The 12,094-nt window shown below is 43.2% G+C and overlaps 1 protein-coding gene across 2 annotated transcripts in view; it reads right to left on the bottom strand.

Annotated features, from left to right (window-relative positions):
• The window catches only part of OVOL1 (ovo like transcriptional repressor 1), a 194,444-nt gene that overhangs the window by 35,833 nt on the left and 146,517 nt on the right, over positions 1-12,094 (bottom strand). For both annotated transcript variants that reach the window (XM_044270697.1, XM_044270698.1), the window contains one exon: positions 11,733-11,905. In XM_044270697.1, coding sequence (XP_044126632.1) covers positions 11,733-11,905 — 173 coding nt within the window. The remainder of the gene's footprint in view (positions 1-11,732; positions 11,906-12,094) is intronic.

Raw genomic sequence — 12,094 nt, 5'->3', positions numbered from 1 at the left:
AGACATGAGAAGGCCCGGGACCATGCAAACCATGTTGGATATACAGTCAGGTCCATAAATATTGGGACATCGACACAATTCTAACATTTCTGGCTCTATACACCACCACAATGAATTTGAAATGAAACGAACAAGATGTGCTTTAACTGTAGACTGTCAGCTTTAATTTGAGGGCATTTACATCCAAATCAGGTGAACGGTGTAGGAATTACAACAGTTTGCATATGTGCCTCCCACTTGTTAAGGAACCAAAAATAATGGGACAATTGGCTTCTCAGCTGTTCCATGGCCAGTTGTGTGTTATTCCCTCATTATCCAAATTATAATGAGCAGATAAAAGGTCCAGAGTTCATTTCAAGTGTGCTATTTGCATTTGGAATCTGTTGCTGTGAACTCTCAAGATGAGATCCAAAGAGCTGTCACTATTAGTGAATCAAGCCATCATTAGGCTGAAAAAAACAAAACAAACCCATCAGAGAGATAGCAAAAACATTAGGCGTGGCCAAAACAACTGTTTGGAACATTCTTAAAAAGAAGGAACGCACGGGTGAACTCAGCAACACCAAAAGACCCGGTAGACCACGGAAAACAACTGTGGTGGATGACAGAAGAATTATTTCCCTGGTGAAGAAAACACCCTTCACAACAGTTGGATAGATCAAGAACACTCTCCAGGAGGTAGGTGTATGTGTGTCAAAGTCAACAATCAAGAGAAGACTTCACCAGAGTGAATACAGAGGGTTCATCACAAGATGTAAACCATTGGTGAGTCTCAAAAACAGGAAGGCCAGATTAGCGTTTGCCAAACGACATCTAAAAAAGCCTTCACAGTTCTGGAACAACATCCTATGGACAGATGAGACCAAGATCAACTTGTGCCAGAGTGATGGGAAGAGAAGAGTATGGAGAAGGAAAGGAACTGCTCATGATCCTAAGCATACCACCTCATCAGTGAAGCATGGTGATGGTAGTGTCATGGCGTGGGGATGTATGGCTGCCAATGGAACTGCTTCTCTTGTATTTATTGATGATGTGACTGCTGACAAAAGCAGCAGGATGAATTCTGAAGTGTTTCGGGCAATATTATCTGCTCATATTCAGCAAAATGCTTCAGAACTCATTGGACGGCGCTTCACAGTGCAGATCAAAAATGACCGAAAGCATACTGCAAAAGCAACCTAAGAGTTTTTTAAGGGAAAAAAGTGTAATGTTATGCAATGGCCAAGTCAATCACCTGACCTGAATCCGATTGAGCATGCATTTCACTTGCTGAATGCAAAACTGAAGGGAAAATGCCCCAAGAACAAACAGGAACTGAAGACAGTTGCAGTAGAGGCCTGGCAGAGCATCACCAGGGTTGATACCCAGCGTCTGGTGATGTCTATGCGTTCCAGACTTCAGGCTGTAATTGACTGCAAAGGATTTGCAACCAAGTATTAAAAAGTGAAAGTTTGATTTATGATTATTATTCTGTCCCATTACTTTTGGTTCCTTAACAAGTGGGAGGCACATATGCAAACTGTTATAATTCCTGCAGTTACAGCACATCTTGCTTGTTTCATTTCAAATCCATTGTGGTGGTGTATAGAGCCAAAAATGTTACAATTGGGTCGATGTCCCAATATTTATGGACCTGACTGTATATGAGGGATGAGTGACATGGTGAGCCTGTGAAGCAACCTGAACCGAAAGCTGAATCCTGACTTACCCATGGTGACGGGTATGTTAGGTGGTGATACGGAGCTAACATTACCACCTGACAAAAACGTTAGGATAGAAATAGCAAGTAAAGACTGATGTCTATCGTACTGTACCCTGCTAGTTGTAGGAAGAAACGTAAAATTACGTAGAACCACAACACGGATCCTGAAACAAAAGGAGACGTAAGTACATAGCATACGCGCTACGGCCAATGCGTGTTGGCACATGGATGAAATAACGAGTAGACGAGTATATGCGAAATGCATCATCATTCTTTTTTTAAATTATATATTTTTATTTATATATACGCTTTTTTATTTTTTTATATTTATTTGTATATATATATATATATATATATATATATACACACACAAATTTGTCTTTTATTTTTTAACCTTATTTTCCTCTCTTTCTTTTTGTTTTGCTACAACTACATGTAATAACTGAGATGGCCACTAGAGGGAGCAAACATGAGAACTGTGAATCTCCTCCTGCCCGCAGTACCTGAAAGACCACTAGAGGGCACCAGAGTCACAGCGCCTGTGGAAACCGAACAGCAGATCAGCGCGAGGCAGGGGTGAGTGAGTGCGGGAGCGGGCATGACTATGAAGAACTTGTGCTGTGGTTTTCAACCCTACCTTGCTAGAGGCACGTCGGCCCGTGCCATACATTACGGGTGTGAGATGTGTGAGTCGATTCGGGATCGTGCTGACCCCTGCTCCCTACGATTCATGCCGCGTGGGACCTGAAGCTGTCTGGCAGAACTCTCCGGTGCGGTGTAGCTTCCCCTTACCTAGGGTTCCGGCACCACCGGCCGGACTTTTGAAATCGGAGCTGCGATACGAGGCAGCCACTTACCTGTTCTTGGTGCGAGTTTGTGAGGCACGAAAATTTTTCAGGCTAGACGCAAAAGCTGTAGCGCTCCCCCACACAGAAACAAGGCCAGTGTTAAAACGACATTCGTTGAGGGAGGGGCATACTGCCATGATATAGGCAGCAGTGCCCCTCCCACAAATACAGGCCAATGAATCGGCCTTAAAACTTAACATTCCCCATATGTCTACTTTATGTTAGCATCCTTTTGTAAATGTAATTTTATTTTTTGAAGACGTTAGAAGGCTTAGAATTTTAGAAGCAATTCTTTAAATTTTTAAGAAAATGTTTTCTAAAACCCACTTTTTAAGGACCAGTTCAGGTCTGAAGTCACTTTGTGGGGCTTACACAGTGGAAACCCCCCAATAAATTACCTTATTGTAGAAACTACACCCCTCAAGTTACTCAAAACTGATTCTACAAACTTTGCTAAACCATTGGGTGTTCCACAAGAATTAAAGAAAAATGGAGATGAAATTTCTAAATTTCACTTATTTGGCAAATTTTCCATTTAAATCCATTTTTTTCTTTAACACATCGAGGGTTAACAGCCTAACGAAACTTAACATTTATTACCCTGATTCTGCAGTTTACATAAACACCCCAGATGTGGTCGTAAATGAATGCAAGGGCACACGGCAGGGCGCAGAAGAAAAGGAGCGCCATATGGTTTTTGGAAGGCAGATTTTTTGCTGTACTGGTTTTTAGATGCCATGTCCCATTTGAAACCCCCCTGATGCACCCTTACAGTAGAAACTCCCAGAAAGTGACCCAATTTTGGAACTAGGGGATAAGGTGCCAGTTTTATTGGTATTATTTTGGTGTACATATGATTTTTAATTGCTCTATATTACGTTTTTTGTGAGGCACGGTAACAAAACAAAAAAGGCTGTTTTGGCACATTTTATTTATTTATTTTTTACAATATTCATCTGACAGGGTAGATCATTTTTTATAGAGCAGGTTGTTACGGATGCAATGATATCAAATATGTCTACTTTCTTTGTTTGTTTGTTTCAGTTTTACATAATAAAGCATTTTTGGAAAAAAACATTTATTTTTATTTTTCTGCCAATCGTCTTGTGCAGGAGTTCGTTTTTTGCAGGAAGAGTTGATGTTTTTAATGCTACCACTTTTCGGTACATATGATTTTTTGATCATTCATTATTACACTTTACACTTTAATATATATAAATTGTATGAGACGCACAGGAGTGAATGTGACCACGGGCGGAGGTGCTCACAGTAAAGAGGATTCGCCCCTCCTCTGACAAATTGAGATACTGAGATAGACAATACTGGGCACTCTCTCTATAAGTAGAACCATGCGAAAAACAGGTATATATGGTGATAAATTGTTTATTATCATATACAATTTATATAAAGATTACATTCAATTTATTACTTAAAAATATGGATGTATAAAATATTAGCTTAAAATACCCAATTAATACATATAAGACATATAAGATAGTGGAACTACCTAAAACCATAAATAGGCATCAGTGCAACAATATATTACATACAGATATACAAATAAATAGTAAAGCGTCAATGCAACATAAGGTGTTCTCCACTCTGCAACTTATAGCAGTTAGGTCCCAATAATGGCTAGACTAGTGGAAAAATAGGAGTATTCTTGGGGTCTAATTGTGTCCTCTGTATTCACTTCCCAAGTGTATCCCAATCTCTTAGTAAGAGCAAAGTTCCTGGATCTTTATGTAGATGAATCACAGTGAGTTTTTAGAGCGGCGTCCCGCTATTACTCACTGCTTGATGTCTGCTGGTGGAGCTCCGGTCCACTGTAAGTATAGAGATTCTCTCACAGGTTGCTGCTGTCGCCGGTCTAGGCTTCTCTGGGCACCTCTCCGTTACGCTGAAGAGCCTCCGATATGCAGGATATTCCGGTATTTATCACCCTAGGTTGACTGTGATAAATACCGAAATATCCTGCAAACAACGGAGACCTGGCACGCTGGATAACTAAGACTACAGCAAAAGGACATCACAGACCGCAACTGCAGTCCAAATCCAGAGCAGTAGCAGGCGACTAGGTTCTCGGAGGACACCGGCTCTTCAGCGTAATGGAGCGGTGCCCAGAGAAGCCTAGACCGGCGACAGCAGCAACCTGTGAGAGAATCTCTATACTTAAGGTGGACCGGAGCTTCACCAGCAGACATCAAGCAGTGAGTAATAGCGGGACGCCGCTCTAAAAACTCACTGTGATTCATCTACATAAAGATCCAGGAACTTTGCTCTTACTAAGAGATTGGGATACACTTGGGAAGTGAATACAGAGGACACAATTAGACCCCAAGAATACTCCTATTTTTCCACTAGTCTAGCCATTATTGGGACCTAACTGCTATAAGTTGCAGAGTGGAGAACACCTTATGTGGCATTGACGCTTTACTATTTATTTGTATATCTGTATGTAATATATTGTTGCACTGATGCCTATTTAGGGTTTTAGGTAGTTCCACTATCTTATATGTCTTATATGTATTAATTGGGTATTTTAAGCTAATATTTTATACATCCATATTTTTAAGTAATAAATTGAATGTAATCTTTATATAAATTGTATATGATAATAAACAATTTATCACCATATATACCTGTTTTTCGCATGGTTCTACTTATAGAGAGAGTGCCCAGTATTGTCTATCTCACTTTACACTTTAAGGTGACCCAAAAAATTGTTGTTTTATCACAGTTTTTATTCATTTATTTTTACAGCGTTCACCTGAGGGGTTAACTCATGTAACACTTTTATAGAGCAGATACCTAATATGTATACTTTTTCTTATTTATTTCACTTTAACACAATAATAGCATTATTGAAACAAAAAAATTATGTTTTAATGTCTCCATGTTCTTAAAACTATAGTTTTTTTTTCTTTTTTTAGCGATTTTCTTATGTAGGGGCTCATTTTTTGCGGTATGAGGTGGCAGTTTTATTGGTACCATTTTGTGAGACATACGCCTTTTTGATCACTTGGTGTTGCACTTTTTGTGATGTAAGGTGACAAAAATAGCTTTTATGACTTAAAAAAAAAATAATTTATGGTGTTTATCGGACTGGGTGGATCATGTGATATATTTATAGAGCCGGCCGTCACGGATGTGGCAATATCAAATATGTCTATTTTAATTATTTTTCTATAAAAAAAAATGTATTACTTAATTGGGGATTTATTTATTTTTTACATGCAAGCTTTTTTTACATTTTTTTTGTAAAACACCTTTTTTTTTTTTTTTTTTTTTTTTTTACACTTTGCGTCCCCCATAAGATCATACAAGACCTCTGGGGGACATTTAACATCACTTTTTTTTTTCTCACTATCGATTTCTCCTGTAACTGGGGCTGACATAGTAGCCCCATTTACAGGGGAAATACAGCACCCAGAGATGCTGTACAGCCTCAGTGCAGGGCTGATCTAGGTCTATGGAAGACCCGACAGCTCCTGCCTTCACCCGCGCTTTGCGCTTCCTGATCTGTATACACAGCGCTCGTTGAGCGCTGTCTATACAGCAATCTAGAAGGCAGGGACACATGGGAACTGTCCCTGCCTTCCCTCTGGGTCACTGACAGCGGGCCCCCCGCTCGACAGCTGCACGATTAGCGTGCAGCTTCCATCTCTGAATGGACGTTTTTGAACATCTATTTTGAGATAAACAATCGCCCATAGGACGTTTATATCCTATGGACGGTTGGGAAGTGGTTAAAGGAGTTTTGTCACTTCAGCAAATGGCATTTATCATGTAGAGAAAGTTAATACAAGGCACTTACTAATGTATTGTTATTATCCATATTGCTTCCTTTGCTGGCTAGACTAATTTTTCCATCAAATTATACATGTCTCGTTTCCATGGTTACTACCACCCTGCAATTCATCAGTGTGGCTGTGCTTGTATACTATAAAAAAAAAGCACCAACGTATATGAGCTCCCATGGTCCTGGTCACTAGAGAGGCCTGCATTTTTTCCTATAGGGTGCAAGCACGGGCAGCACTAAGGCCCCTTTCACACGGCGTTGCGGGAAAATGTGCGGGTGCGTTACGGGAACACACACGATTTTTATGCGCGAGTGCAAAACATTGCAATGCGTTTTGCACTTGCGTGAAAAAAATCGCGCATGTTTGGTACCCAAACCCAAATTTCTCCACAGAAGTTCGGGCTTGGGATCGGTGTTCTGTAGATTGTATTATTTTCCCTTATAACATGGTTATAAGGGAAAATAATAGCATTCTGAATACAGAATGCATAGTCAAATAGCGCTGGAGGGGTTAAAAAAATAAATACAAATTTAACTCACCTTAGTTCACTTGTTCGCGTAGCCCGGCATCTCCTTCTGTCTCCTTTGCTGAACAGGACCTGGGGTGAGCATTAATTACATGAACAGGACCTGTGATGACGTCACTCCGGTCATCACATGTTCCATCACATGATCTTTTACCATGGTGATGGATCATGTGATGACCGGAGTGACGTCATCACAGGTCCTGTTCATTATTTTTCCATGTGTGAACAGGGCTCTCTAGGTGAGTCAGGGATACGTTTATGTGTTTAGTTGAAGCCTAGCCGGGCAAGAGTTTGTTATTTTGTGTGGATGTCACACGCGATAAGTTGAAGCTGCAAACCTTTTAACCTGTGCTTTGCTGAAGTGTCTGAAATAAAGCAAGACATAACCATGTCTGCGAAGATATCTGTGAGTGTGACCCCCCCCCCCCCCCCCGAAAAGAGATGATCCCTTACACAATACAGTGGCTGGTATTAACTCTCTCTACGTGATTAATGCCACTTGCTGAAGTGACAAAACTCCTTTAACCTGTTGGGGACACATGACGTATCGGTACGTCATGATGTCCTGTTACTTAAAGGGGTATTCTCATCTTAATGATCACTATTAAATTCCCACCCCTTAGAAGTAAATAAACGTATACTTACCTGACTGTTGTCTTCCATCTTCCCTGGTTACGGCCACTGCTCTTCTCAGGAATCGCGGTGGCTGCGCGTGCGCAGACGACTTCTTCTCTTCTCCCAGCCGGCCGCACGCTGTACTGAATGCGCACGCCGAGGCCGCGCATGCGCTATGGTGATTTCTTCCTGGCCAGTATAATATACTTGCCAGGAAGAAGTCACCAGGGCGCATGCGTGGCCTCGGCGTGCGCGTTCAGTACAGCGCGCGGCGCGGCCGGGAGAGGACTTCAATCAAGATGGAGCCCGCCCCCTGCCGAGTGCTGAAACCAGGAAGTGGACAGCGCGCCGGGAGCAGGTAAGTATGAAATAGAGTCTTGAGAATACCCCTTTAAGGACACATGATGTACCGGTACGTCATGTGTATTTACGATCACTGCCGCCGGTGAAATCAATCAGCAGGCACCCTGGGACAATGCGCAGGGGGGTCCTGTGACCCCCCCAGATCGGCGATCGCGGCAAACCGCAGGTCAATTCTCTCTGTTGTCCTGAAAACCCGGAACAGGATGGTGATCGGTGGTGTGATAATACACCTCCAATCACCATCCTGCGATCCTGAGAGGTGATGGTGACATCACCTCACAGGAACGCTTCTGATTGGCTGCACGGGCAGGCGGGAGGTTTAACTTGATGCAGCTCTCATCTCCTCCTCCTTTCTGTGTCCGGGAGCAAGGAGCCTGCATCGGATCTGTGCCCAGCACCCCCCCCATCTGTGCCCAGCACCCCCTTCTGATCCCCCACAGTGCCATATGGCACTAAAAGGTACTTAGGGAAAGGTTAGGGACAGGTTAGGTTAGGCAGGGATATTCATGGATAGTTTATAAAAAAGAAAAAGTTTGATTGTTGCATCACCCTAATCGAGTGTCTGGGGTCCACAGCACAGCTGTGTGTCCCTAGACCCCCCCAGGGGTGCTGCAGATTGCCCCCCCCCCCCACACACATTTTTTGGGGCGCAAGCATTTTTTTTTTTTCTGTGTACGCTGACTGTGGCCGGCACTCATTTTTGGGGCTTTTTTTAAATGTATTTATTTTTTCTGTTAGTTTTAGGGATAAGTACGTGAACACCCGTGCCCCCACACACACGCACACTAAATAAAGATTATTTACACACGCACACACTCCCTTATGGCCCGCCGGATGTTCTTGGCCGAGGAGGCATATGCCCAGCTTGCCTCCGACTCCGAGAGCCCCAGTGAGGACGAGGATGACCCCACTTTCCTTTTGTCATCAGCTTCCACCTCATCATCTATCGATGATGATGAGCCCCCAAGGCGGCGGAGCAAGGGGACCGCCATGCCAGGGACCCTGTGGCCCACACTACTACGAGCAGCTCTGGGGCTCGTACTAGTTTTCCGGCCCCCCAGTTAAGTCCACCGGAGCCCCCTACCGGTGAACTTGCATGGTGTACCCCAGAGCATTTTGAGCCTGTGATTCCTGATTTTGTTGGCCAACCAGGAATCCAGATTCCCACAGTGGGCTTCACTGAATATGACTATTTTAGTCTTTTTTTTCAGTGACCACTTTGTGAATCTGATGGTGGAGCAAACGAACATGTTTGCCCAACAGTTCATTGCTCAACACCCGGGCTCCTTTTTGGCTAGGGCCGGTGGCTGGACTCTGGTCAGTGCAGCCGAGATGAGGACGTTTTGGGGCCTCGTGCTGCACATGGGCCTAGTAAAAAAAAAAAACAGTGTCAGGCATTACTGGAGTGTGGACGTCCTCTACCAGACCCCACTTTAAAGTACATCCATGACACGTACCTGGTTTGAGGCCATCCGGAAATGCCTGCATTATGCAGATAATGCAGCATGTCCCCCTTAAGGTGATCTTGCCTATGACCACCTGTACAAAATCAGGCCGGTCATCGATCACTTTGGGGCCAAATTTTTGGAGGCCTATGTACCTGGAAGGGAGGTCGTGGTTGATGAGTCTCTCATTGCTTTCAAGGGGAGACTCATTTTCCGCCAGTATGTTCCCTCTAAGCGGACGAGGTATGGCGTGAAGCTGTACAAACTTTGTGAGAGTACCTCAGGGTACACTTACAAGTTTTGTGTGTACGAGGGGCGAGATTTCCGTATTGAACCCCCAGAATGTCCCCCCACTCTGGGTGTTAGCGGTAAACTTGTGTGGGACCTTATGCACCCACTGCTAGATAAGGGTTACCACCTGTACGTGGTTAACTTTTATACTAGTATCCCCTTGTTCCAGTCCCTCGTCTCCAGGTCCGCTTGTGGGACCGTGCGGAAAAATCTACGCGGCCTCCCTACCCACCCCCTCCAGGTACCTATCCCCAGGGGTGAGACCCGTGCCCTTACCAGTGGAAACCTGTTGCTGGTCAGATATAAGTACAAGAGGGATGTCCTTGTACTGTCCACAATTCACAGTAACGGCATCACCCCTGTCCCTGTGTGAGGTACCGCGGTAATGATGGTCCTCAAGCCCGATTGTATCGTCGACTACAATCGGTATGAGGGAGGAGTTGATCTCTCTGATCAAGTCCTCAAGCCATATAATGCCATGCGCAAAACCTACGCATGGTACAAAAAAGTTGCAGTCTACTTGATAAAGGTTGCCTTGTACAACTCTTTTGTGCTGTCCCGGAGCGCTGGCAACACAGGGAAATTCCTCCAATACTTTCCAGGTGTGGTCCCCCATACTGGAAAGAAGGAACGGACCCAAAAAAGGTGCAGAGTATGTCACAGGAGGGGGATATGAAAGGACACCACCACTCAGTGTGACATGTTCCCCGATCATTCATGCCTCTGCATTATTGGTTGCTTCAGGGAGTACCACACTTCCATGGAGTACTAAATTTATAATCCCCTTCCCCAATTTTAATTCCATTTAGCCACTGACAATGGAAAAAAACTATGGTTCTCAGACTTGAGACACTAAAACATTTTTTCCCCAAAAAATATTATTTTGCAAAACGAAAATAAATAAAAAAAGTAGACATATTAGGTATTGCCGTGTCTGTAAGAATACGCTCTATAAAAATACCCCATGACCTAACCCCTCAGATGAACACAGTAAAAAAAAAGAAAAACAAAACTGTGCCAAAACAGCTATTTTTGGCAAATTTTCCATTTTAATCCTTTTTTTCCAGTAACAAAGCAAGGGTTAACAGCCAAACAAAACTTAATATTTATTACCCTGATTCTGCAGTTTACAGAAACACCCCATATGTGGTCATAAACTGCTGTATGACCAAACGGCAGGGCGCAGAAGGAAAGGAACGCCGTATGGTTTCTGGAAAGCAGATTTTGATGGCCCTTTTTTTTGGCACCATGTCCCATTAGAAGAACCCCTGATGCACCCCTAGAGTAGAAACTCCATAAAAGTAACCCCATCTAAGAAACTACACCCCTCAAAGTATTCAAAACTGATTTTACAAACTTTATTAACCCTTTAGGTGTTCCTCAACAGTTTATGGGAAATGGTAACCTTGCCTCACAAAAATGTAATAGAGAACAACCAAAAATCATATGTACCCTAAAAATAGTCCCAACAAAACTGCCACCTTATCCCGTAGTTTCCAAAATGGGGTCACTTTTGAGGAGTTTCTACTCTAAGGGTGCATCAGGGGGGGTTCAAATGGGACATGGTGTAAATTAACCAGTCCAGAAAAATCTGCCTTCCAAAAACCACACGGCACACCTTTCCCTCTACACCCTACCGTGTGCCCGCCGTACAGTAGTTTACTGCCACATATGAGGTGTTTCTGCTAACTACAGAATCAGGGCGATAAATATAGAGTTTTGTTTGGCTGTTAACCCTTGCTTTGTTACTGGAAAACATTGATTAAAATGGAAAATATGTATGGCCTAGTCGGGCAGCAAAGGGTGCTGTTTGACTGCTGGGTCCCGCCGCCTGCCAGATTGGCGCCACAGCGTCGGTGGTCGCAGCTCAGCGCCGTGCCAATTTTGGAGTAGGAGCCACTTATAAAGGCAACCTTGGCGTGGTGAGTGGGCTTATACCTTTTGATCAAAATGTACACTAATGCCTCATTTAGCATGTAGCATAGGAGGCGGTACACATGCGCTATTTAGTGCTGTTTTCTGGTAAAGTAGCAGGGATTAGATCAAAGCATAGCAGCTGGATGTGCAATTCATTTCTTTTCTTTTTTATATATAATAGGAATTTGTTTGAGAAAAGTAATATATTTAGTTAGTAGATACCTGAGGTGAAAGTCTCAGCTCTTGAGTATGAGAAGATTGGCTTGTGTTCCTCTGTGTCCCTTGATGGGATGAAGGGTTTGCTACACAACGCAGGTGAGGAAGAGATAGATCCAGAGCCACGTCATTATCATACTGAGGTCCAACATCTTTCTGGGGGACATATTCTAAAGTAACTGTTTTGGGATAAACAGACAGTCAGGTTTAGAAATTGTGCATGACACGAATATTCTAATAAATAACATAATGGAGGTTAGGCATAACAGTAACCGTGAGTTTGTAAAAGTGTTGTTTGATAAAGACCTTCGCTTTCCATATGTCTTGTTAAGGAACGTGAACATAATAGAGAAGGTTTCTGTGTTTGT

This window comes from Bufo gargarizans, chromosome 10 (genome assembly GCF_014858855.1).
Source record: "Bufo gargarizans isolate SCDJY-AF-19 chromosome 10, ASM1485885v1, whole genome shotgun sequence".
Classification (NCBI taxonomy): Eukaryota; Metazoa; Chordata; class Amphibia; order Anura; family Bufonidae; genus Bufo; species Bufo gargarizans.
Note: the sequence above shows the minus strand (reverse complement) of the source record. Positions and strands in the feature narration are given on the sequence as shown.